We start from the raw sequence: 27,886 nt of genomic DNA on the forward strand, positions 1-27,886 counted from the left end.
AGAGGGGGTAAAGGGAAGGCGGATACAGCTTGAGCCGGGAGTTTTGCCAAAGAAACACACATGAAACTGGAGCTCAAGTCTCAAAAATTCACTCTGGTATTTTTTCCTTCCCTTCCCCCTCTCTTTTTCCTTTCTAAGTTTCTGTGTACAGATTGCTTGAGGTTACATGGATTATTTCTCCTGGTGGTTATTGTTTTGCAATATTATGCCGGGATGTGTCACCTGAATATTTTAAACCCTATAACTCTCCCTAAAATGTTTCATAATAAATTTGCAACTTCAAATTCTGAAGGTTTCTGTGGTCGCTTTTAATGGCTGTATGCCTGCAACATGGGAAAGATAAGCAGTGAAGAAYTGGGGATAAAATTTCCTTGCTGACACCTTTTTAAATTAATGGAGAAGGAAGAGGCACAGAACAGTCTGGACTGTTAAATAATTTGGAAAAGTTTATTGCTTCAGGGGGCGATTGACCTTTTTAGAACAACTGGCATTTATACACTAAGCACCGCTTTGCAAATACAGTGGAAAACTCCCAGCGTCTATAATTCAGATATAACGAGATCTCCGAGCCTGAAGCTTGCGTGTGATACTTGATACCAGTTGTGCTTAGTTCCCCCCCTTCCCGTGGAGCGACTTTCTGCATTTTGCTGGCGCCCAGCGCCGATTCACAGCGCTGCCCGAGCGGCGGCTCGGAGGAGCCGGCTGCAGGCGGCCCCGGCCCCTCGGGCGAGCAGCTCCGCGGCAGCCTGCTCGCTGGCCTCTCCGTGGGAGCTTCCCAGTGCTTCCCGGCGCCCAGCCGCGGCAGAGGAACGTGTGCGAGCAGCTCCCCGCAGCCGGAGCCTCCTTGCAGCGCGAGCCAGAGGGAGGGAGGGAGCAGAGCAGAGCGCAGGCTTGACTAAAGGAGCGAGCGCAGGGTTTGGGGCCAGGAATGACGCACGTCGAGCTGGATCAGAAACGCGGAAGAATTAGGAGCCTCTAAGTGTCAACTGGTCTTGGTTTAAAGAGCAACGCAGCTGAGCCGTGAAGCTGTTACGTGTGTGGCGTGGGTAAGATATGCATCTTTCTTTTACTTTTCTCTTTCTCTCGCTCTCTCTTTCGCTATCCACCGACACGCAAGTCAAAAGTCTTGTGGCAGGGATCAAGAGAGAAGGAGAAGAAGAAGAGTCGAGCTTTGCAGATTTTTTTTTTCCTCTTGTTGATTTTTTTTTTCTTTCATTTTGTTCCAGACAAAGCCTAGAAAGATTGTGTTGTTAAGAGTTTAAGTGTACGTCTCTGCTGCCTCGGTGTGTCTGTGTGCATATGTACACACCGGCGGTATCCRTATGTACGCTTTTTTGGGTAAACAAGAGTGAAAGTCTGCTTCAGCTGGTCTGAAGATAGGAGACTTGGACTCTCTATCGGTTTCCACGGCACCGCCAGGTTCCTGCTACTTTGCGACTTGCTCTCTGCTGATGGCAGTTGATAATTGGTAGCCACAGTCTGCGGTCTGAGCCACAGCATTTTGTCTAGCGCCTGGGCCGGGCCCTGCTGATATACGGGAGAGAGAGAGAGAGAGAGAGGGAGAGACAGACAGACAGACAGACAGCAAACACGCTGGCTGCACCTGTGTGGCCCCGAGCGAGCGGCCGCGAGACGCAATTCCCCCGCGGCGTGGAGCCAGAGGCCGCCCGGTGATGTGGCGCCTGCTCGGGGGGCTCTCGGCAAGGCTCGAATCCCTTTTCCAGAGGACACGATTATGTCCAGTGAGCAGCTTAACAGTACAGCGGTGAAGGATGCACGGTTAAAAGACCTGTTATTGGAAAGAGGTACTCCCATTTTATTTATTTAATGTATTTGCATGACTAGAATTACTGTGAGTTTAGTCCCTGAGCTCTGTCTGAGCGAAGTGGAGTGAAATCCCACGTGTAATACTGCCGGCTCGGCTCGGCTCAGAGAACGGCTTGCAGTGGGAGCCCTACGACGTTGAGGAGGGCTTTTATTGCTTGCGAGACAGAGCTTGTTTTCAAAGGATAATGTAGGGTGATGATCCAGGTGTTTTCGCTTGTGTGATTATTGATAGGATAAGAAACTATTTCTTCTTTTCTTATTTTTCTGTGAAGGTGTTTTCTTTAAATACATAATTGCCTTTTTCCTGTTGTGCATTTATGAGGAAAAATATTCTGGGAAAAATGTACTATAAATTTTATTTCCTGTGTGTGAAGAAATATATATGTGTGTGTGTGAGAGAGAGACATRGGGTGGTAAAAGTGTATCATTTCTTTCTTTCTCCACCTTCTTCCCTGCTTAATTTGTGGGAAAAAATCCATATTAAGGAATACACGTTTATGGAGTGGAGCGCCGTGGGTGCCAGGGCTTTTCACACACGCGGACACGTGCCACAGACTTCGTCAGAGGGGCAGGAGGCAGGCGGGGGGAGAGGAACCGAAGTGACTCAGTGTGTCAGCAGCCGTCAGAAACTGTTGGCGTTGCCTTGAGCAGTGTCGGTAACTAGAGACTGCTTCTGTTCTTGTCTTTTTTTCTCTTTTCTTTTGCCTATTAATAACCTAGTGATTAGGAGGAGGACTAGTCAGGAGCGAGAARATGTTAAACATCTCCCTCCCCTTCCCTTTTCCTCCCCTCTCCAGCGAGAAAATCCTCTCAAACATCATTGGGAAGTTTTGTTACGTTTTAGTGTTTGTAATATAAAGCTGAACTTGGAAAATGGTGTACGCGCAYGCCTGTGCGCTGTGATTTTGTAATATGGCCCCATTTCAGTCATTTATTTTCAAATGATTTTCGCCCCAGAGGGAAATGCTCCCAATCCTAATCCTTTACCTGTAGAGGAGAGGAGCGGTCCCCTGCCCCTGAAATGCTGGGGCCTTGATAAATTTAGAAGACTCTGCCCTTGGCAGATATAGAAGCAACATGTCACTCCAGTGATCTTTGCATTCTAGGAAAGCCTAAATCAACATTGCTTGTTTTGCATGTTGCCCTTTAGCAACAGTCTCTCAGCTTCCCRTCATAAAATATTACATGGTCCGAAAAAAAAAAAAAGTTGGGGGTGAAGAAACCCTTTGATACTTACTATTCACAGAATCTGAATTGCAACATTTGTCTTTTGTGTCAAGTCTGTATTCTGCACTTTTGACCCAGGAAAAAATTGGCTGTATACTTAAGCATTTGTTTTGTTTTGTTTTGTTTTTTAATTAATTTCTGTGCTTGCTGCTTTTGGATCTTTTAGTGCTGACATCATTAGCTTCCAGTGCCTCAGGACAAAAAATGGCACAGAGGCTGCTGCATATGGGTTTGATAGCAAAAAACAGAGGGAGGCTGCAAAGCACTGAGTAATGAAATTATTCATAAGTGTTGACGGTGTTACTAATGAATGGATGGTACTTAACAGAAAAGAGAAATTAAATGATAGACATATTGTTGCATTGTTGAGGGCCCTTTAATCTTTCTGTGGCTTTGAATAAGTTCAGCTACTCATGGGAGGATYGCAGAAACTCACTGCTTAGATCTTTGCACGCTCCTGCCCATTGCAAACTTGAGGCAAATTGCTGGACTTTCAGGGCACAAGCCGGTGTTAGCACATCTGGAGCCGGCCTCCCTCAGGCACCAGCACCCTCCCAGGTCTCGAAGACTGAGGTTTTGTTTGGAAGAAATCTTAGAATAATGAAACAAACTTGGGTTTCCTTTAGTTCCACCGCAGGACATTTTGAACTTCGAGTGTGAACAGTACTTTTCTAGCTCAGCTTCATAGTCATACTGTGTTTGCGTAAGCTTCAGCTACTGTTATTGCACAGAAGGGTGAGATGACTACAAATGAAAGAGTTAAGTGAGAAAGCTTATTCTCTCCCGTATATTTGCTTTGTCTTTTTGTTTTTTTAACTTTTGGTATCTTTTTTTCCTCATTGGCTTTTTAAAAACAGGAATTTACTATCGAGTTCCTAAAGTCACATTTTGGCACCCAAAAGTAGTGTCATTTTTGAAAAGTGCTGAGAACGGAGCGACTCCCACCACTTCACTCCTTTTTACCTCCCCGACAACCAAAGACCTCCTCCCGTTAACTGGAGGTTGTCTTTGAAGATGAGAGCGTCCCCTGTGAGCAATGCAGTTTCCATAGAAATACCAGCAACTGCGTAACTCCAAGGGGCAATATCTTCCCTTAGCTTGCTCATCCATGCTGCTCTGCTATAGCTGAAAGGGTACAAGAGTGACTGCAAGTGATTTGATTCTAAATATACTTTGTATTTGTCGTACAGGCAGGATTTTTGATAAAATGATGGGCTTTTATGGTGTTCATTGTGTTGTGTATCTTGCAACAAGTAAGCCCTGATGTCATTTTTAACCATAAAGGAACATGTCTTGGTTTAGAGTACCAGAACTCTTTTTAGACTTTTAAATGTATAGCAATGTACTAAAAAGTGAATTTTACTCTAGTTGGAGGGGAGTAAGTAACTGAAGAAAACACTACCCATAGGTTCACGAGGACAAAAGTTTGTTTTCAACTTGGTTTAGGTAATGTGAGTTAAAGACAAGGCTGTTCATTGCTTTCACACTATTTAGCTGATTAAAATTAAGGATAGTCTCCCCCCATTCCTTTTTGGTAGATAGAGTCTAACAGCAAAAAGTTAATCATTGAAATACTACATACAGTGTCCCGATTCCTTTCTCCGTGACCCCTGCTTTGAAGCTTATGGAGCCCTCTTAGCCTCTGTTTGTATTGCAGATGGCTATTAAAATAGTTTTTATTTTTTAAAGTGGAATTGTTGTATTATCCAAAGGATCATCCTTGGTGTTTCTGCTGAAGAGCTTCTTACCTGTGGGGGCTGCAGTGAAGGATCACTGGGAAGTTTCTTACCTTTGATTGGCAGCCACTCAGTATCGATTGATCAGCACTGCTGAAAAATAAAAAAGAATTCATTCTTTTTAGGACACATATTTCTTTGCAAAATTTTGCAAAATGGACACCAGTAAACATCTTAATCTGGATCAGTTTGATGAAGTAGTGGGTGTTTTCAAATTATTGCTTTGATTACTGACATTCTGTGTGTGATTGACATTTTTCTTTTCTCTCTTTTTCCTTGTTGCAGCTGAACTGGAGTTTGTTCAAATCATCATTATAATTGTGGTTATAACTGTTATGGTGGTAGTGATCATCTGCTTGTTGAACCATTACAAACTCTCGACACGCTCCTTTATCAACCGACAGAGCCAAAGCAGAAGGCAGGAAGAAACTTTGCAGACAGTGAGTATGAGCTCCCCTGTACCAGCTTCCTTGACTCATGCTGTACTGGTCTGTATCAAAGGCTCCTGAGAAGCTCTCATATGGGCAACTGTCTGAAAAACTTCTGGTTTCTGCTACTGCTTGTAGTTAGGTTTGTTGCTGATGTTGTATTTATCAGTAGACTAAAATTGAGAACATGAGTTTAAAATGTACTGCCTGTGATTATTTTTAGGCCCTGCTTTGTTTTATGTAGCTTTTCTTCGTTTTGGGTTTGGGGGCTCAAATACAAAATCCTGTTCACTGCCGCTGCTGTAGTTTGAAGGGGAGTGGAGGGGACTTCCCCCCCTTCACACAGTTGGAGTGTGAAGAGTTAAATACATGTTGCTGTGGCTTTCTGTATATTTATTAATACCATCTGGAGTTTTACCACTATTATTGTTTTGTGAAACTGCAATAACAGTTTGCTGGATCCAAAATGCTAGTCCAGTAATGGCCCAGGAAAATATAGCATTTTATCTGTCTCGCTCCAGCAGCAAGAAAATATTAGGCAAATGATCTCTCCCCAAGGAATTGGGTGGTTAAGATGCCTTGTTATAGAGCCGAAGGCTTAAGACTGAATCTGAGTCAAGTCTTGTGGTAAAGTCTGTCCTCTGCCAACCCAGTTAACTTGGCTTGYGAGACATGTTTACCAGTTGGGATGCATCGCTCTCTTGTTTGGGTTAACCACAGAGCATCTCTGACCTTGATATATCCCCCCAAGTTCGCAGTGCCACAGAGTATCCCGTGCTGTTGCAGGGAGATCCTTTCTGATGTGCTCTTCGATGTCCTCAGAGTGCTGCTCCTGGCCTCTTTGCTGCCTGATGTGGCTGCAGGGCCATTTGTGAGGGTAGCTTTCATGGTGCATTGAATTCCTGGCAACAGTACTGGGTTCACTGCTTCATTTTGTTTCACTGTCAAAAAAAAAACATACAATTTTGACTGGAAGGCACTGTCCCATAATAGTTTAAAAGGCTGAGTCCACTGTCTCACCTTTCTTTCCACCCCTGTCATGTGTTCTCATCTCTTTGCTTGTGCTCCTTGGGGAGCTGGTGATGACACGGTGGGAGGCTTCAGGGAGCTCATCTGGCTGAAAACTAGTTGCTTTTTTGGCCCAGTTAGATTTCAACCAGATCAGCTCCCTGAACGAGTGAAGGGCATGGGCACAAGCATAACACTGCTGGCACAGGAGGAGGCAGGAATGGTGGCACCAGGATTTACCCTGAACTGCTGCCGTGAAGTTGCGCTCCATGCAACTTTGTCCTGAAAGGCACCTGTAAAACAGAGCAAAACTAGAGCCCTTGAAGCTCTCATTTAACACATCACCTGCGCTCTGTTGCTGATATGAATAGCACTCGCACCTCAGAGGCTGCATCGAAAGGAAAGGAACTGTCTCCTCGAGAGAAGGTAGACTCATTCCCTGTCACTCTGGTAATTCACAAATACTTAGTACTAATTTGGTTACAAATGAAGTTAGAGCTTGTGAAACTTTAACCTTGTGGACTTCTGTGCTGGAAAAATTTGTTAGATTAATTTGAGAATTTCTTTGAAATGGACACAGTAATTCAAGAACCACACTTCTGTCTGAAAAATGTTAGCTACATTTGCTACGAGTAGTGCCTAAAATGAAATAATTTAAGATAAGGGAAACGTATTTTCGTCTTTGGAAACCTTTTAAAACTGCAGTAAGCTGTCAAATGCATGAAGTAACTCATTATTTTCTTTGTATGGTTCATTAGTATTGTCTGTTATTAGAGTGAATTGGGCCTTTCTCTTGGAAGCAAGGGAGGAAACATCATCTTTTTGTGATTAAGGACATGTGATTAGGCAGTGGGGACTCAGGAGCTGCTTTAGTATCCAAAACTGCTCTTAAATCATTTTTAAAACATTGACTCAGTTTCATTTTGATGACACCCTTTTAAGTAATGATAATCATAGTCAAGTGAGTATTTCATAGGAATTGATGATTGGTCGGCAAGAACTGGTTACTAATTCTTCTGAAGACTTTCTGGTACAGGTTTGTCATCACTATTACTCATCTGGGTTTCGGATAAGCCAAAACTGTTCTTAAAAGATTGTCATATTTATGCAGAACAGGACTTCAGTGGTCYCTGAGATCAGATGTCATATGTTTGATTTTTCCTTTGTCTTTGGTGTTAGAAGGAAATTCTGATGGAAACTAGTTATGTGCTATTCACACTACAAATAATAAAAGCAGTGTACAATGCATGAGAATCAGGAAATGAAAGCATTTATTCTGTGAAGTGAAACTGGAAATGACCAGTCTATTTCATTGTCCAAAGCTGAGTGAATTGCACAGGGTAAATAGATATGAGTACATGAGTAGTAAAATACAAGTTAGATTATACCCTTCTAAAATACATTCATGTTTTAACCAGGCAGGCTTTGTTCGGTGCGTGAATGCTGTTGGTAACTGGGATGCTTCCCAGGGAACAGGGTTTTTATGGTATACAGATTCTGAAAACAGATTTAAAGGTTTATTAACTACTAGTGTCTAAAGAAAATACCATTCTGACTCAGGCCTTTTGTTGTTTGAGAAATGGTGAATGAAAATAGAGGAAGTTAGCAGTACTGCTTGAAAGAAAATAACAAAGTAAATGAACTGGCTGTTGGCCAATTCCTGTAGTTGACTATGAAGTGAAACCCCCTTCATGTTAGTTGCAGGGGTGTATCAAGAAGCAGAATCTGGCCTCTCTGATTCGATGGACCATTTTTTCCATGCATGCATTATGTTCAATTTTGTTCCTTTTTCTCAAGCCAGTCCTATTTCTAGACAATCATGCGTTCCAACAGCTGAACTGTAGCTGAATTGCACAGATTTCTGATGCCATAAAGACCCAGTATCCAACAGCTGATCTTTTTATTCTGTATCTTTCAAAAAATGTAATGTAAGTGGACAAGTAAGTTCTCTACCACCTTTATAACCAGCCTCACACCTTTAAAACTCATGGAGTCAGGCCTCCAAAATAATGAAAAAAAAGCTGTGCATATGGGTTTCTTCTGTGTCTGGCTAAACTTCCTATGTGTTTTAAAAAAAAAAAGTGTGGAATTTGAAATTCTCATAGTCTTCTGAGTCCAGAAATTAGAGGGTTAAAAGAACACCAAATATCGTTAGACTCACAAATGTTAGTAACACACAAAGGGCAGAAAACGGACTGATCCCAGAAAAAATATCGGTTGCTCTATGGGAAATGCATGCTGAAAAGTAGTTGTTACATTCTTGTACTGTAAATGTACTTTCCTTTGTGTTCATCAGAAGATCTTTACCTTTTTTCCTTTTTTTCTTTTCTCCTCCTTTTTTTCCCTTCTGGAGTCTTATCTTCTTCCAAAATTTTCCTTGGTCTGTCTTTTTTTTTTAATTTTAATTACCTTGATTAGTGTGCTGAGACCTTAGATCACACACTGGGCAGGGTGATCTGAGTGCTCAGAAATACTGCATTTTCCTATAGTGGTTTTGCTGAGGATTCCTTCCAGCCCTGCATGGCAAGCCCTGCGCCCTGCTGTCTTCTAGCAGGGATATTAAAACCTACAAACCCTGTTTGCTCCATCAGTTCAGGTGGAATTTAATCATGGCTTTAATATTAGCAGAAATATGAGTTTTGGCGACATTAACTGTGAGGGATCAAACGGTGCTGAGTGACAGCCACGTTGACACGAAAGGCAACCTGAAGTGAGCACGTACAATGCTGAATGGTGTCCATATCATGATGAATAAAATATTAAACATTTCCCCCTGCTGGAGGATCCCTAAGGAGTGTTTGGCTTTGCAGCCGGGAGCGAGGCAGCCCAGCTTTGCAGAGGAGCTGAGGGGCAGGCGGAGGCTGTACAGTGCTGCATATACCATGGACGGACCCGCTAGTGCTTCACCACTGAAGCACAACCTCTCCTTGGAGAGACATGGCAATGCACGGGGTACGTCTGATGCCTCAGGGGAGATGTGTGCTGAAGAGTTGCTGGCTGTGGCTTGCAAGGACTGACATTTTATAGGGAGGGCAGCGTTCTTGGTAACCAAAATGATTTTGCTGGAATGTAGATAGTGCTGGCCGAGTGACTGCCACGGTACCATCCTCTTTGCTGGGGCAAAACCAAGATAAATCTTGCTTTCTGATGATTAACTTAGTGTCATCACTGATGATTTCCAGGAGGGCACTGAGGGAAAGCAGATCTGAAAAGTGACTCATGGGGAGATGTTTAATGAGCTTCTGATGTTCCTATATTGATTCCTTCTCCCCATCCTGGCTGCTTGTCTCTTTGTGTCTTTTTCTCTTCTAAAATGGATGTTAAAAGAGTACTGAACAGTTGATTGTCCTAGACCCACTCCTGGCAGAAGTCCCTGCGTGCATCATGCCAGGTGGTTAGCCCGCCTGGCCCCTGCCTCCAGGCCTCCCACCTCGATGGGCAGCGTTGCTGGAGGATTGTGTCAGCTTTCATTAGGATGAGYGCTGATAATGCCCATCTCGAATGCCAAGTTCCAGGAGAGCAGTTGTAAAAATACTGTGCTCTTCCCTGAATTTAGCTGGAACAGCTATTTTGGAATAAAAAAGGGAAAAATCAGGAGGATGACAGATATGTTGGTACTCAGCAATATTGATAACTCCAGGGATTTGTTCATGGTTTCAAGTGTTGGTCCTGCCTCTTATGCCCCACCAGTGTTAGCATTATTACTTCTGTTCCCTGCCGGCATCCCTGACTTGCTCATTCTCGTTTTGTTATATCAACATGCAAAGCAAGAAATCAGTCCTGGTGGGAACAAGAACCCAGTCTATAGCCAGGAGAGAGCGTAAGCGGGTGAGTAACTGTATAGACCACCCTATTGGCCAACCCCATTTCCTTCCTACTGGGCAGCTGTTTGTGGGTGTTGAACGTGTGCTCTGCTCTCCTGCTGCCCATGCGAGGAATGCAGGGGCTTGCCTCTCTGCAAGGTGTGCTGCCAGCAAGGACAGCGTGTGCTGGCGGCTGCTGTTTGAAGCCTACTGCAGTAAAGGCAGAACGTCTTTAATAAGGGCAGCACAGTCTATGAAATCTGCAGGTAGGTCTAGCTAGGAGCTCCTGCTTCTAGTTACTACTGACTCACTGTGTCACCTTGGGCAAGTTACTTCATCTCCAAATAAAGGAGGAAGGATAATAGCACTTACTTCTTCCGCTGCATGAAGTGAAGATTACTTAAGATTGTATGGTAAAGCGCTATGAAGTTGGAGAAATAAAGTCTTTAAAGCTTTAAGCAGCAGAAATAATCACTATGACTATAACTCTAGGGAGGCAGAAGACAAGTGAGAGGTTTGGTTCTCTCCGTAATTATTTCTCCCTTTTTCGTACCTCTTCTCTTTGATACTATGCACCGTTCTGCCAGACACTGTAACCTTTCCTGCCCTTGGGAAATACAGCTTTTAAGGGAAAGAGCAATCTTGCTGTAATACTTGTCATTCTGTTATTCTGTTAGGGCATACACAGCAGTTTTTCTTTGCTTGTGTTCAGAGGGAAAATGTTATGATTTTAAGAGCCGTGATGGTCTGTATAACCCAAGAACAAGTAGAGAGGAAGGAACCTGCCTGTGTTGTCTTCCCAGAGTATTTCAAGTAACCCACTGCTTTAACCTGGTATAATGTATTACTGCCACCTAGGGCCAAAATCAGAAACTACACCTGAAACATTTCATCTGCAAAAGGCAGGAGTGTATTAAAAAAAGGGAGAGGGGTTTAGTCAAGTGTAAAAGAGGTACCTTCTATGTGAAAACAGATGGGAAAAAAAAGGAACAAATTAGTACCTCTAGTGCATTTCAGTAAATGAAAAACTAGCTTCTGCTTCTCAGGTAATATAATTTCAGGCAGTTCTATTTGTCAGAAGCTTAAAACTGGAAAGAAATTTCCTTAAGAGAGTCAGTAAATAAGCATAGTAAACACAGAATATATGTACAGACCCAGGGGAGGCTGGCAATTGAAAATAAAACCCATTCCAAATCAGTTAGGGGTTTCCAAACCACCCAAGGGTTGGAAGATACACTTGATCAGAAGATAATAGTAGACCTTTTTGGAATTTGGATCATATAGGTTGCTTTTGCTTCATTACAGTTTGAGGAATTTTTCTTACTGAGCATAAAATTTTATTTGTAATTTATCTTGAGTTAAAAACATCAAAATCTGTCTTCCAGCAAATCTTTTTCTTCCTGAACCAAGTTAGCTGGATGGCACTGCATGGTCCAGGAAGCCCAAATGGCCTTGAAAAGTCACCTTCCTAAACTATTTAATTCTTGAAGCTTTAAATCTTTGTAAAATACAAATTAAGCAGATTAGCTTAGGTTTACCCAGTCTCATAAGTTTTAAACCTTGACTTAAATAATCATTACCTTAAGATAATTAAGTAATCACCCAAAGTGATTTCTCAAATACTACTATTATTTCAATAACTAATCCCCCAAATTATTTCCATAAATTATCCTCAAACCTAGGAACATCTAAAGGGAAGCAAAAGATCTAGCTGGAACCCTAAGATTTTTCTTCCTTTTGTATTATTTGTAGGRCTGGGGTTTACCATGAAGACTCATATCCTTTTTCATTCCCAAACCTAACAATGTTGAAAATGAATACAGTTTATGGGACAAATGTGTATGCTCTCTCATGCTTTTAATTATAAATATTAAAACACAGGCCTGAACATCTTTGGTCTGTTTCAGACAGAGAAGATTGAAGTGGGTAAGGTTAGCTATTGGGTGCATATAAGAAGGAGGTAAATGATATATTGCCCACAAGAAAAATAGGTAAATTCCATTTACTTGGGTTTATCCTTGGCTGTACATAACTTAGAACTGCTTGTACAAATCCCTGGGCACTTGGTTTGAGAAGGTGTCCAGGACCGCCCACTCTGGATTTGTTAGCTGAAAATGCCTGTTGGCACCATGCCAGGCAGCATAGCACCATGACTGTGAGCTTGCACCGAGGCTGTGAGCTGCTGCGGCATCGTGCTGTGCTGTATTGCCTGGGCCCACTGTTGCCCTGCTCATGGGATGGGAAGTGGCTCTGTAACACTGGCGAGGGACCTCAAGGCCACTGCTTCTGGGGTGCCAGGCATTCACCTCCCATATACCCCAGTATGGCCAGTCTGAGATATGTCTCTTGCGTTCTAGCTAAGTGGTCTTTGCAGATCTGTCTTGCTCTGCTGCTTAAACTGTAAGAGCAGAAAAGAAGTGATCTGCTATTACTTTTAATACTGATTTCATTCCTAGTTTTATTATGATGAGAACATGCAAAGAGGCACTAATGTACACTATACAGGGGCAAGAAGCTTCAGGAGATACAGATTTCTTATGGCTCCTCCATGACACCATATTTGGCGAGAGATTTCCTTCAGAGAGAATGATAAACTTGCCTCACCTCTGAAGGGACAGAGCTGCCATTGCCTGCCCTAGGTGCAGAGGTAAAAGAAAGCTGAACCTCAAACAGTCACATCTGCTTTCCTTGGGGAGACTTGCTTCCTGTAGGCCATCGTACCCCTGTGGGTTGGCAGGCTGAGGCAGAAATTGAAGGACAGAGCAGTATTGGCTGATGTATTCAAAATTGTAGTTCCTTTCTTTAAGAATAGCACCATATTTTAGAAATTTATTTTTAATAAATTGCTTGGTGAGAGAAGCATATTTGCTTTGTTGAAAGAAATAAATTTCTATCATTCAGCCTTGTGTCCTAAGGATCTCGCAGCCTGGAGTTCAGCTGCTTATCAAGCCTTCTGCCTCCTCATGTAGTTAACCTCAGGCAGGAGTGCCTTGGGCTCCTTGTCTTGGGCTCCATAGTCTTGGCCCAGGTATCCCAGCACCCCAGTCACAGGCTGTGGGGTCCCTGCAGCACCTGCAGTGCCTCCAGGCAAGGTCTTTTCTTGTACTGGGATTCAGGTGTCAGGAGTCGAAACCAGTAACTGAGCTCATCTAACAGGAGGCTGTTTCTGTTGGACTTGTCTGGTACAAGGTCTCATTCTCAGGTCTGCAGGCCCAGGCTCAGCACGCAGATCCAGTGCCATCTCAGCACGGGGAGCTGTTCCCCACATACCTCGTTGTCTCTCTTGGCTCTTCTTACTCTCCTGCTTTAGGTGAGATGGGTCTTAGGCTGGGAATTATTGTTTCTACTTCCACATCAGCAGCTCTCTTTCTTAAGAGGGTCTTAAGTAACAGCAGCATTGCTGGTGGATAGCCTTCCTTTCTGAGCTGGGTCGTTGTTTTCGACTTTCCTCTGTTTTGAGCCTCTGAACTGAGATTGAATCGGTTGCATGAAACGTAAAGTACACACTACCATATTTTTCAAACTACCACCCAGAGGAATCTGCTGCTGGACTACATATGGCCTGTAGCTCATGAGCTGTTGATTGGGCACTTTAGCTTTGACTAATATGTTTTACTTAACAATTGCAACAGGCTGGGAGCCTGCTTGGTCAGCTACTCATAATTGGTTGTCTTTAATTGTGCAAATACGCCCTCAGATATTTCAAAATGAGGGTATCTGTGTGATGGAGTGGTGGAAAGGAAGGTGGGTACCAGTATAACTTGAGCCACGACAGTTAAACAATTATTATTTCTGCTGCAGACAAAACTTAATATAGCCACAGCAGTATGAGAATCTACCTAAGATTTGTCCTTCATATCAGGTTATTCCAAATGAGGATGTTTGCAAAAGGAGGTTGGAAATAATCACAGTTGTCAGCCTCCTTCTGTATCTGCTTTCTAAGGCTATAGAAGAAAAGTAATTGGCCAGCTTTGTTATTCAAAGCATTTCCCTTAACAGCTGAATCCTGTGGGAGATTCCTCTTAGAGCAGCTTTCCTCTGTGGTGGACCATCTTGACAAGATCACAGAAGGCTTTTGGTCTTGCACTGTCATGATCATCATCTTGTTAGGTCTATTTTTACTTCTGAAATACACTGAGAGGTGCTACAGTGAGAGAAAGCAGGAGAGTAGGATTTGACATCAGTCTATACAGGGTAACACCTTTTGGGACAGTATGCATTTTCCTTCCTGTTCTTAKGTCTATAAAATCATAAAACTTGATTTAGCTCCAAGAAAATGGTCATGGCCATATAATGTTTTGAGTTTCTTGCACTAAGATTGAATTTCTGTGCTTTGTAGCTTTTCTGATGTGTTCCTTTCAGCTTTGAAGTTTTCAAGTAAAATAAAACCTTTGCAGTAGTTATTGCTACTCTAAAAAATTATTGAAAAGAAAAAATAAAAATACACCTTAAGCTGTTTTCCCTTATTGACATGTTGTTCTTCGCCTTTTTACTCTGCCCTGAGTGTTGGTAAAGTGTCGGAACAGGCTTTCAAGCCGCAAGAGAGAAAATACTTCAGCCTGAGAAGATAGTTGGGGAAGTGGTTGAAGAGGGGAATTGGTGACTGAAAACTCAGTTGCTTAATTGCTGTTTATGGTGGGAATTGGGCAACTGACAGTTTTGACCAGAGTATTCTGGGTTCAGAAGAATGTCATCTCAATGAGATTACAAACATTAGGTTTTGCTGTAATTGTTTGACTCGTTTGTGTAACTGGGAGCCTGGCTGGCAGCACAGCTCCACCAGACCTACTGACCTTTCTGATGTGGCCTCATCACATTAGGAGGTGACAGGTACTAGCTGAACATGGAAGTGCTGAAATGCTCTTGTCCCTGTGTGTTGCCAAACGCTTATAGCCTTGWCTTGCTTGCCGTGTCCTTATGGCCTGTGAGACTGGGTGCCGTGGCTGGCATCACAGCGCTTTCCGAGCGGACTGAGCTTGACTTGCTTGAATACAAAGCTGCTGTTTGCTCTGTGTTCGGAGTGTTGCCAAGGGCTGGGGGCAATGTGTTAATCACCTTTCTGTAGATGGAGGTAACCAGTTGTTACAAGCTGACTGCTCTTAAAAGAGTTGTAGTATTGAGGTGGGTGGTCATTTGATATATTAATTTTTCCCTTTTGTTGTTTTTTCTGCTTTCCAGGAAGGGTGCTTGTGGCCTTCAGAAAGCTCGGTTTCGCGCCAGGGTGCTTCAGAGGTACAGCCAGTTTTCTTGTTGATCTTCAGCAATGTGCTTTCCTGTTTCCCTTTATGTGTATTTGCCCCCTCTTGAAAACATGCCCGCTATTTAGTAAATAAAGCTTTATCAGCATATATCAAGAACCAGGATCATGTGAACATCTGAGCCTGTCTTAACTCACATTTCATAAATGTCTCAGACTTTTTCATTAAGGCACCCACCTTATGTCTCTCCTCCATCAGCAGCTCCCTATATCGTAGTAGGCGTTCACAGGTAAGTGGTGGAGGTACCTGTCTTTCATGCAGTGGCTCAGTAATTTGAGTATTCAGCAGAATCTGGGAGACCAGTTACTCTTCTGCCTGTGTTTTTTCTCTTACAAGTAACTTGTCCTCTAGGTTAAAGACTCCTTCTAATTCCTCTTTCTCTGTGGCCCAACTGATTTTAATATAAAATGCATATGGAGTCTTGTCTCCTCCAGGTGAGTGCTGTAATTATTAGGGTTCAGCAAACAAGCACCCTCTTGCCCTTGCCCCGTGAGTGTTTACAGCAGTGAGGCAAAAAGAATAGCTTCAAAAGGCAAGAGTGGCTGACCCTCCACACCACAAAATGGTAGCATCTTGAAAGCAGGTGGTAGCAGGCTTCTAAGAAGCCTGAGGTATGGGTTGGAACCCCTTCAGCTAATGTAAAAATTGAAAGAATTTCTTATACCTTCTGGGTAAGTCCTCTAGCTGCTAAGCTTACTACAAAAAGGTGGGGTTTATTATTGCTACTTTTTCTAACTCCTTCAAATCTCCTTCCTACATTCCTCCATGCACCAGGCTTTCAAAGAAAGGAATGGTGTCCTTCTTGGTCTTAGCTGCCTAGAGAGGCTCTTATGGGCAAATCTCAACAGAGAGAGGGGACATAACTCCCGGGAATATAAAGGTTAGGTAATAACAGTCAGCCCTGGACGTGGGCAGGATTTACAGCACATATCCTATCACTGATGTTTCCTATCATGCAGCTAGTACAGCTTCCTGCTCCACATGCTCATTTGTGGGTACTTTGTTCTGAGCTACCTGGTTCTCCTTAATTAAACAGTGAATCTTCCTGATGGCAGGGCCAGGGGCTAAAGACCCTGCATGGACCTAAAAATGAGAACAGCAATTTGATAGATGTAGATCTGAGAACCTGGGGTATCTGTATATGTCTGGAATAGACTGAGTGAGGAGCAGAAGTTCCTCACAGTCTTCTGAACTTTTTCTCTGGTAAATCCTGCCCTTCTTCAGGGCTTAAATATGCCAGAGACATTTTTTTTCCACCCACAGTATAGAAGCCTTTCAGATCCCCCCTGGAGGCTGAGCTCTGACTAAGAACTGGGGGGGAGGATAGCTGATACGCTGTCGTAGTGAAGGTGTGAGGTATGCTTGACCTTTCTATAAATGTACTAAAATGACCATCTGAATTCTTTCATAATGCCGGGTATTACATTAACCTCAAGTAGGAGAGGGAGACTCAGGCTGCAGCTGAAATTCAGTATTGGGACATTTCCATAAAACTAATTAATTTTCAAAACTAGAGAGAAAACTAGCCTGGAGTGTTTCGCTATGTACAGATACAGAATCTTTTCTCTCCATTCTGCATGTTTTAATAATGTCAGAAGGAGCTGTGTGGGATCTTCATCTTCCTTCTTGAGGCTGTTCTCAAATGTCTTGTCCTTCCTTCAACTCCTGCCTTTTCACATCCACATATGTGGGAGCCCACACGCACAATATTTGCTGGATTTAATCTCTAAGACAGGTGGCAAGAAGAACCATTTTCCATTTTGTCAATTCTTCATCGGGAGCGCCCTCAGAGCTTTGCTCAGATGCAGAGTCACATGTTTCTCTCTTCCTGTTTCAGATTATGTATGCTCCAAGGTCCAGGGACAGGTTTACCACCCCGTCTTTTATGCAGCGGGACCGTTTCAGTCGCTTCCAGCCCACTTACCCTTACATGCAGCATGAGATTGACCTTCCTCCAACCATCTCCCTTTCTGATGGGGAAGAACCGCCGCCGTACCAAGGCCCATGCACGCTGCAGCTCCGGGACCCAGAACAGCAGATGGAGCTCAATCGGGAGTCCGTCAGGGCACCGCCCAACCGAACCATTTTTGATAGCGACTTGATAGACATTTCAATGTACAATGGGGGCCCCTGCCCACCAAGCAGCAATTCGGGCATAAGTGCAACCAACTATAGCAGTAATGGAAGGATGGAAGGACCACCCCCGACATACAGCGAGGTCATGGGGCATTACCCAGGCTCCTCTTTTTTCCATCACCAGCACAGCAATGCGCCTCCTTCCTCGCAGAGGGGGAGCAGACTTCAGTTTCAGCAGAACAATTCAGAGAGCACAATAGTCCCTAACAAAGGCCAAGACAGGAAACCAGGAAACCTGGTCTAAGTTCCTCTCCCAGGTGCATTCGAACTGAAGATGAGAGATTCGAGCAGGGCGGCGGAGGAAAACCCCCACGCTCCGGTGCGCAGTGTTGTTACGTTTCAAGTGGTACAACTTAGTAAAACCAAACGTGCAAACCAGTTATTTGTTTCTGATTCCTTTCAGGGGAATTACACGATGCAAATCACATAGAGAGAAATACAAACTTCCATTCAGTTTGTCTACGAGCAGTGTTTCAGAGGAGGGGGGGGGAATATATTATTTTTTTTAATAAACTATTTCAATTATTTAATTCTAAAAGTAAACTTAGCACAGAAATGAGGCTTGTACAGCCTGTTTTGTACTCACTGAATGGCAGAAAGAAGAAGAAGAAGAAGAAGAAGAAGAAGAAGAAGAAGAAGAAGAAAGTTTTACTAGATAAATGGGGGAAGAATTGGCCAGTTTGCTTTTTTTTTCTCCCAGGGTGTGGATTTTTTTAATATGAAACAAAATTCCTGTTTTGTGTGCCAAGGTATAAAGTTGAGAACTTAGATGAATGCAAGGAATTAATTTGTGTTGTGATAAATGTGTTTTAAAAAGTTGCACTATCTTAATGTTTAAAAATATATATATGAGGGAACTGTTTTATGTGAAGTTCTTCTATATGTTGTCTTTTCACCTGTGGAATAATGATTGAGCCCCAGAAGTAATCTGGAGGAGTTTACMCCCCTCCCCCCCCCAGTTTGCTAGAGAAAGGGGACAGGATTTAGCCCTAAGATCTCTTGACTTACACAAATCAAGAAATACAGGGGCATTTAACTTGTCTTTGCAATAATTTGCATTCAAATAACAGTGCATCAATGAAGTGTCTTGGAGACTTTTGGCTGGAAGGAGACAAATATGAAATCCCAGCATTTTCCATCAATTAGGGTTTAGCTATTATGTGGTTTAGACTATTTGTTTCATAAAAGGCAAAACAAAATCCCAGATGTGCTAATTTATATTGATTCTAACTAAGTGCTGCCATTCTTTTCCTTTTCATAATGCAGTATCATCAGTACTTAAGGTTTTAGAAGTTTCTGTCCTCACTGTAGTTTGAAATGTATTTAGTCACATATCATGGCATTATGCAATAAATTGTTTAAAAATGCAAGGTGGGGTTTTTTTCCCCTGCAATGCTGTTAAAATACATGAGACTGTTGTGCTTTTCACTCCCCATTTCATCTTTTAGATACTACAATTCAGCCCTGGAGATCTATCGTGTTGAAGCGAATGGACTTTGGTAGTTATAACCCCCCATGCAGTTTCTGCAGCGGTACTGGGAGCGCCAGCAAAAGCAGTGCTGGCTTCTGCAGCATCACTGGAGGTGACTTGGGTGCCTCAGTTAATCTCACAGCAAACCATTGGAATTTTGCTGTGGGCCCTGTCGTACCAACCCTCCTCCGTGCACATCATCCCATTGATGCCAGCAGGACTATGCCCATGGGTAAAGATTACTTACGTATTAACTAAGTGTATGTAAGCCCTAGTTTTGTCACACTGGTCTTAAAAGTAGTTGGAAGATTTTACCTACCTGTAAAATGGCACACAGGGTATTTCTTCCTTGGCTAGTTTTGTGTGGAAGCAAGTGCAGCACTGGAAGGCAGTTGAAAAATGGTGATAGTGGCATCACAAGCACATGAAAAAGCACAACTTGCACTTAAAATGCATTTCAGAAACGGACTTAAAGTTAAAACCTTTAGAGTCTTAGTTTGAATAGTTTCTAATATATATATGTGTGTGTGTGTGTGTGTGATAGATTTTTTCATTTTAAGATCTTTCACTTTTTCTATGTTTGTAAGCCTTGCGCTAGGTTAACGACAGCAGCAGGTGAGCGCCGCAGAGGAGCGCTGTACCGTAGCGCCTGTCCCGCTCGCCGGAAGTTGGGTTTCTGCATGGCTTCTGCGTGCTGGAGGCGCTGATAACTAACGTGAATCCTTGATCTATGCAGAGTTTTAATGCCAAAACAGTGTGCATCTGTGTGTGTGCGTGCGTGTGTGTGTGTGTGTGTTTTGTGGGTCYCAGTGTAGATTATTTCCTTCATAAGCTAATTCGGTCTTATTTTAGTTTAGAAAACATTTGAATAACTGTTAGTCTGAATATGCAGCCCCATTTGTCACTGTAATTGTTTCTTGGTCTGAATCACCCTGATAATGCAGAGTAAAACTGCCCTTTAATTTATGTAGTATTTGAAGGAAGAGGTTAGAGATTATATGACTGGATTCACTTACTTTTTTCCGCTCAGACCCACAGGACAGAAGTTTAGGAGAGGACTAGGTGGCTGTCTGTGAACTAGGGCTCTTGTCACGTCTAGTTCCTGGGAGTAAAAGTTTTGAAATTAAATTTTTGCAGACAACCTATGAACATAATCTTTAGACAAAAAAGCACAAGATGTTGCTTTTTGGTCTTCAGTGACTTTGCTGTCCTTTAGAAGTGAGCCTTTAGTCAGGCAATGCGTGTGCCTATGCAGATACTTTGCTGTTGCCTAAATATGGATTGTTCTGCTGGGAGGCCTTTAGGGCAAAGAACAACTGGAACTCAGTCGTCATGTTGTCAGGGCACACCTGGGCTAGGCCCTGGCACTGGACCAGTTAAATACTAATTTTTCCCCATGTACAGATCTCATAGGAGTAGGCCTTGAACTTACCTTCAGAGTCACCTCTTGGGAATATGCTTTCTTTGAAGACAGCCCTTTGCCACCTCTGAGTGCCAGTGAGTTTGCACACATCCCATTAACCTTGTTGGGTATGATGCATGCGCAGAGTTGTCTCTTAATTTGCCTTGACTGAGGGTTAAAAACTGTATGGAAAAACTAACCCATTTTATCAGTTCTGTAGGAAAGATTCACTTAAAAAAAACTTAAAAAAATAGTACTGTATTTGCTTACATAATGGTTGTGATTCTTCCTACATCTGCCCCCTCTCCTCTGATTCTGCTGCTAATGGGCAGCCGTTACACCTGTCTGCTCAGAAAGCACAGTCATCTGTTGCTTGCTGTAGGGGAGCTTGCAGTCCATTCATTTGGACAGAGTCAGCTATTATAGTAGTAAACATGGTATTTTCTAATGAATATTAGTGATCTCTGATGGGAACTGTCAACTTTGTACCATTACAAAAGCCTGTGTTCTCTTCCTCCTTTTTTTTATGTTGTTGAGAGAGAACATACTTGCTAACAGGACAGAAAGCTAAAAGAAGGAATATCAAAATTAAATAGAAATCACTGTCAATCTGTACAGGCTTAAAAATTGGTATTCTCTTAAGTCAGGTAATTCTATGAAGTATTTCTGGAAAATTCCCCTTTTAAAATATCAAGGATTAATAAACTGTGTTCCATAGCCACTCAAATGCAGCTTTGTAAATTATTAAAGATTTCTCTAAATATTGTAGAGTTAATCATATGGATGATACCTCCATACTGGGGTTTTGTTTTAGGTGTATCATGTGCAAAAACTACATAACACATGTGTGGAGTTTTCTGTGTAATGAATTGCATTAGCCTGAATTTGGTTGCTTCTCCTGATCTTTGCCCAATAATGCATCTTCCCTAGACTCAGTCCAGTGCTGTCCCCATTTTAGCAATTTTCAAGCTAAAAAACCTTTTTCAAATGTACCTTTAAGTCATGATGACCTCTCTTCTACCTATCACAAAAGATCCTTTTTCCATAAGTTACTTGACATGAGTCACTTCCTGCTCATAAATATGCCCCTTCTTCAGTGTCTTGTCCTATAATCTTCCAGGGCTAGAAAAGGCCGGGTTTTCAGCTGTAGAAAAGAGGTTTCCCTCCTGCTTTCCCAATGGAGTACTTAGCACTTAACTCTAGTCCTGGATGTACTTTCAGCCTGACTGTGGTTGGGTTTGTCTCAACGCTGTACAATTAGGCTCTTTGTATATGAAGCACCTTCTTTTAAGATATGAATAAGGACTAGGAAAACTAGTCCTGTTCAACTGAGCAGTGTTAGGATCACTTCTCTGTAGTGTGTGTAGCACATGCAGGATACATGATACTGCAGTGTGATAAGACGATTTTGTCAGGGAGGACTTCTTTAAACTGCTCCTAGTCTTGTCATTGATGAACACAGCACTTAATACAGCTTCAGGCTGATGTGAATTTATTACAGCATGTTTTTTTCTTGCAAGTATGAAAACTCAGACACATGCCCTGTGTACAAAGTCTTGATAGCTAGGGAGAAATGTATTTCTGTTCCTGCAGTCATGGGATCCACTGGAACCATGGATCAAATTGTGCTCATTTTACTCCCTTTTTATTGCCTGCCCCCACTTCTCCCACCAGTTTCTCACAGCTGAAAGCTGCTTCTGGTATCCCAAACCTCTGAATTTTTGTGTTGCATTAAACAAGAAGCACCACTGAGACTTCTTTTCCTGTGAATGTGGTTTCGGGGAAGAGCAGGGAGTGAAATTACATTATTCCTGAAGTAATGAACTTTCTTTGGAGTAGGGGAAATGGCTTTGTCCTGCTAAAGAACCTGGCATGTAGGCTTTCTGGAACCGTGCTGTCTGAAACCTTCATTTCTAACCCTGCCAGGTAGTGAGATATTGAACTTTAAAACTGATGCCCTGATTTGTAAGGAATGTTTGAGTGTTTTAGGGAAGATTGATTACTAACCTTTCTCTGACTCTGTGCCCTGAACACTCTCAGTAACTAAGGTAACCTGGCTTCACCGGCAAAGAAAAAGAAAGTAGTAGTGCTGGTGAAAATAAATGTTCCAAAATTGTTCTTTGCAATTTTTTTCAAGGATAAGCAATATGCTTGCTGGTACATTTGAAAATATTTAGATATTTAGGATTGTCCCCAAGCTCTCTCTGGTCATTACCATTGAGTCATGTCYGTGTGCGCATGTGTGTACACATGCCAGCATGCAAACATGTGCCTGTATCCTGTCTCTTGATTATTTATGTATTAGTTACTACCAAAAAGCACCTTCCAGAAATGCTAAGTGTCTATAGATTGTGCTCTTGGGAACAATGACAGGTCATTTGTCAAACAGCTGAAGGTATGAGGAAGATTTGGCTTTTGCTCCTGCAGATGTCATGCCCTGTTTTTATCAGTTGGGGAGTTTCTTGCTGGGCAAATTCTTACCTGTGACCCAGTGTGCTAGTGTATTTTCCATCCAACGGCTCTCTTTTTTAAGCTGGGCTTCGAAAAATCCCTGTGCTTTTGGGACAACCCTAATGTAGACTTCATGTATTGATGTACAGGAAGGAAATGTGCTTTTCAAGTCTCAGAAGCATTAGTTCAAACCTAGCGGATGCTAAGAATCAAGTGATCCATTGAATAGTGGGTTCAGATGAAGGTTGGCTTTTGATTGCATCTTTGGTTTTTTGTTAGTCTAAAGGCATTATAAAGAATTTACTTACATGTACTGGCCTTTCCCCTTACTGGGCTGCCTGCTTGCCAACCAGTGCAATTATAACTGCTCTCCTRAAACAACCCCAAATATTTTAAATCCCTGTAAAGAGGCACTCTTACAGTATTGTTTAAGACATATTGAGGCCCTCTAGAACATGGAAAAATCTCTTAGGAGGATATATTGAAGTTACAGAGGTTGCCCTGCCAAAGCCTCTGAATTTCTCTCACTGAGTTTCCTTTATTCTGTATGTTTCACTAGGACATTTAAGTTTTTGAGAATGGCCCAGCTGAAAGTGTTGGTTGGTAAGGTTTTTTTGTACTTAAAAGTTCTCCAGTCCTTGTTTGTTAGTCAGGGGTATAAGTTACCTTTTGACCCACCTCTCATTGCCATTGCCTATGCTGGCAAAAGCCCCGTGGGGCACACTTACACCAGCAAAAAGGCCATTTTGTTGGTATGGCTCTGTTTGAGGAATTAGCAGAAGCTACACCAGTTAAGTTCAGCCTCCGTTGGCAACATCAGTMCCCCACTGCCTCTTCCCAAAAGACTTTCAAGTGTAGATGATGGCTCAGTTTCAATGATGTGCTTTACCACACCAGTAAGTACCACTGACATGCAAATGTAGGACTCCACTGGTGTTTTCTCGAGAATCACAATTTTTTTACATTAAATGTATTTTAGAGCCACTAATGCCATTTTTGTAACCACTCACCTTATTTCTCCTGCTTTCAAAAGAAAAAGCAAGCATGGCTTTGTATTGAAGAGTTTTGCAAACTTTCCTGGCTCCTACTTCTGCCTTGCTCTAGTCTACGTTCCATTTTTAACTGAACAAAAGCAACCCAGGTATTGCTAGTAGCGCTTTAATGCTGAAAGAGCTTACCTTTTTATGTTGGTTTTATGATAAAGAGAGAAACAAACACGTAACATAGATACTTCCCCCCTCCGCTCCAACAGCTGCCCTCCGTGTGATTTACTGCCAGAGATGATGCTGTCATTTCTTTGCTATATTGCTGCTGCTGCTGCTGCTGCTGCTGCTGCTGCTGCTGCTGTTTTAAATGGCTTGGTATGTGAGCTTTCTGAAACAGTGTGGTATGTGTAGGATCTTGTGGGTGACAAAGCTGTCTTTTTTTTCTTCCTCCTTTCCCTCCTTGGTTTGTGCTTGTCTGTCTGCTGTGGTAGGGTTATTAATAAATTAAAAGCATATGTGTTAGGTATAGTTTTGAGGAGGTTTGCATGTCAGTAGTTTGTAAGCAACTAAGGTGCCTCATGTTCAGGTCTGAGCAGATAGGAATCCCCTTGCACTCTGCAGGGCCTGAGCCACAGCCCGGTGAAGGCGGCAGGAAGGCTCTTGCCGACTGCGCTGGGCTTTGGGTCAGGCCTTTCGCTCCCACCTTTGTTGTGCCTCACTTAAAATGGTGCTTTTTCAGTTGTCTGTCTTTTCTTCTGTTTTTTTTTTTCTTTGTATGGTGCTGTGTATAACTTGAATATATTATGCACATATCCTACCCAATGGGTAGAACAAACAAACATACAAAAACAAATAGATGTTGTTAATACTGTAAGATAATGTATAGATGATACCAATTTTAACACAAAAATGGCATAGACTTTGTGAATGCCAACTTCTGTGCTTGGTCCTTTTTTGTAAGAAAATTTGCAAATTAATGCATACAAATGACAAAAAGTCTATGTATTTTATTTTCCTATTAAATGTCAATATAATATCATAAGGGAAAAGGTTTGAACAAATCCTTTTTGACTAGCCTGTGTATAGCAAGTGGTTGTTTGATGCATCTTTGCTGTGAAGATTTGTTCTTTTTTTTTTAATGTGTCACTTTAAGAAAAAGGAAAACAAAAGAAAACAAAACAAACAAAACCTCCACAGCTTTAACCTTGCAACTAGATGCTTCTCTTATGGGTTGTTGCTTTGCTCTTGCTGAGTTGGACCAGTATTAGTTACTACTTCTCCAGCAGATACATTATTTATTCTTATCCTCAATTACCTTTTTTTTTTTTTTTTTAACCTAGAAATGGGCGAAACCCCTTCAGATCTCTTTGTCCACAGCCTAGGTTTGAAGTGAAGCTCAGACAAATGGGAACTGATCCAAACCATCCCCGCAAAATCAAAAATAGGACAACAAGAGTTTTGTAAAAACAACCATCCCTTGTTTTATGCCTACTACATCGAGGTACATAATCCTGCCATTTTCAGTTGTTCTTAAGACTTGGTCAGTAGCTGGGAGTCGCTGAAGGTCTGGGTCACTGCTGGGGTGCAAGCCTTAAGGGTGGACAAGAAAAGCTGCAGTCTGCAGAGAGTTGAATACAGGGTTCAGACTGCAGCTTTCCTTGCCTGTGCTTGGGGTCAGCAGCGCTGCTGTCACGTTGACTGCTGACAGCAATGGCTAAAACCAAGGTTCACAAAAGATTATGGAAAAGGCCTAAACCTTTTCAGACCCAACATGACACAAAAAGCAATCGAACACTTCAAATGTCTGCTGGTATGGTAGCGTCCGTTTGGGAGCTGATTTGTTTCGGTGGCGTTTCTGGAGGTGCAGAAAGCCCAGCGTTCCTGCAGTTACATCTGCAGCAAAGTGCTTTTGCCCGCCTCACTCGCTTTGTTCAGGGAAATGGTACCGATGTTACCAGCGAAGGCACTTTTGCCCGGGTGACTGCGGCTGTGCTGGGCAAACGTGCGAGCCTTCCTCCTGCACAGCAGCTCTCACAGTTTTGATTTTGAGGTTGGGGCGGGAGCCGTGGTTTTCTCAAAGCTGAGGAGGGAAAGGGAAGCGGCTTGGCAGACTCTCTTGGCACGGCCAGCCTTCCTCGACGGTTTGGTTCTCCCCCGGTGTCTCCACATGTTTGGCTGTCTGTCCCCGTGCCCTGCGCCTGTTCTCGGCATGGTTTGTTTGGAAAAGCAAATACCTCAGGAAAACTAAACATGAAGTTCTAGTTTAGAGAATTGCAGATACTGTACTTATTTTTCTAAACTGTTTGTTCTAACTATCCCAGGACAGTAGGTGGTATAAAAGTTTATCAGTCCAAGACAGAATAATCCTCTCTCAAATGGATGCTGACTAATCTTTCATAGATACTCTTGTCTATATGTAGCTTTTTTATACTTGTCAGGCTTTAACCACAGATGCACCGTAGCAATGTGTTGGGATATGGTTGAGATGGCATTTTTGTTTGGTTTTCAGATGACTAGCTCAATGCTAGGCTAAAACTCAGGGGGCCTTATCCAGGGCCCAGTGAAGTCAATGGCAAGACTTCCTCTGGTTTCAGTGGGCTTTCAATGTGGTCCGTAACCCGCAAGGATTGGGACTTGGAGCACAGTCCTTTCCTAGCCTCTGGTGACTTCTCTGTTGACCTGAAACTTCAGCTATACTTTTGTCTGTAAATATCTTTTTAAAAGCCCTCACAGGCATCCTCTATCTGAATGTTGATCATGGTAGTTGTTTTGTTTTCTTTGTTTTAAAGAAATGTGTGAGTTTTATGGCCAGTTCTACATCATCAAGCCCTTACAGGTAGCTTGTATCCATCCCTCTATATATCATGCTGTTTTATCAGTAGGCATGTACCATAGTCGAATATGCATATTTTATGACTGTCATTTGTTAACTTGTTTATTGTTTGTCAGGGCATAGAGTAATTGTTTTGAAAGTATGCCTTGCTGGCCATTTTCACGTTTCTGTTTGCACTGCAGTACAGCTTCTGTGCGTGAAGGAAGAAAAACAAACAAAAAACCCCAGGCCTTGACTAGGATGAATCTTTACAGAGTAAACCTTGTGCAGGAGCAATCTAGGATATGATTTCTAATAACAAAACTTGCATACTGAGTGGACCAAACATGAGGATGTTTCCCTTGAAAGGCACTAATTTGCTTTGAAGCTGCAGTGGAAAGAGTGGAATATCTATTAAGTATATTCACAGCTGTGTGTTCACACTTTTCCGTTTACCACAAAGCACGGCAGGTAACCATGATTTAAAAAAAAAGTAAAAACAGAAGTTATGAGAGCCTCAGGCATCATAGAGCTGGACAGCAAAAATAAAATAAGAACACTCACCTTAATATTCTTTAACAACCTTTTTCTACTTACAGTACAAAGACGACATAAGCGTTGTTAGGGACTTGATCTTTGTATAGCTATCAACTGCCCAATGCTGCTGTGCTCAGAGCATTTCATGATGGCATGTACATCAGTCGGGCTGTTATACCTAAAATTTACCATCAAATGCCTGTTTTCAGAGTGTTGGCCCTTTCTTTGTTGTTTCTTGCTAGTTATTTTACAGTGTAAAATGCTTTATTGCTGTATGGATTTTCTTGTATTTCCAACATCGTGGCTTTCAAGATCACATTTTCAACATGTCTCTTACTTTTGTCCATTTTGTTTCAAGTTATTCTGAAATATGTACAGCACTATCAAGAATATTTAATCTTTCTTTTTAATTTTATTATTGTAAAAACAAATCTATTAAAATAATAAGTCTTTTTACAACTGTATTGGAATTTCTCAGTAGCTGTTCATGTGAAGCTATGACAAACCTGGCTTGCTTTAAAAAGAATTTTTTATTTTCCTTTTAACACAGTTAATTTGTTGCTTATTTTCCACTGTAACTCCCAGTTATATACAGGAAAAGATTTCAACTGTTGTGTATCTGACTCTTTTAATTGAGCAAATGGTGATGTCCTAGTTTTTAGACCTAAGGTCTGTTATTGCAATACTTTTAAAGGAAGATGTTGCTCTAAGTGCTGTTGTTAGTTTTAAATACAGATTTTATGCTTGTTCTTAATATGCTATGGTTAAACCATAGCACAAAATTATTAAAAACCATGAAATGCA

General features: G+C 42.2%; 1 protein-coding gene across 3 annotated transcripts; it reads left to right on the top strand.

The window, feature by feature from the left end:
* The first annotated feature begins 691 nt into the window (after nucleotides 1–691).
* On the top strand, nucleotides 692–27,886 carry LDLRAD4 (low density lipoprotein receptor class A domain containing 4). Of its 3 annotated transcripts, XM_026091011.1 has the most exons (6): nucleotides 692–1,046; nucleotides 1,227–1,805; nucleotides 2,313–2,483; nucleotides 5,076–5,230; nucleotides 15,208–15,261; nucleotides 17,125–27,886. In XM_026091011.1, exons 2-6 carry the CDS (start codon nucleotides 1,736–1,738, stop codon nucleotides 17,665–17,667), a joined length of 993 nt encoding a protein of 330 aa, XP_025946796.1. In that variant the 5' UTR covers nucleotides 692–1,046; nucleotides 1,227–1,735; the 3' UTR covers nucleotides 17,668–27,886. The 3 variants fall into 3 exon arrangements, with proteins under 3 accessions (XP_025946796.1, XP_025946797.1, XP_025946798.1); XM_026091012.1 differs by lacking the exon at nucleotides 2,313–2,483 and having other exon boundaries at nucleotides 696–1,046; XM_026091013.1 differs by lacking the exons at nucleotides 1,227–1,805; nucleotides 2,313–2,483 and having other exon boundaries at nucleotides 699–1,046.

Source organism: Apteryx rowi, unplaced genomic scaffold (assembly GCF_003343035.1).
Source record: "Apteryx rowi isolate R43461 unplaced genomic scaffold, aptRow1 scaffold_891, whole genome shotgun sequence".
Taxonomy (NCBI): domain Eukaryota; kingdom Metazoa; phylum Chordata; class Aves; order Apterygiformes; family Apterygidae; genus Apteryx; species Apteryx rowi.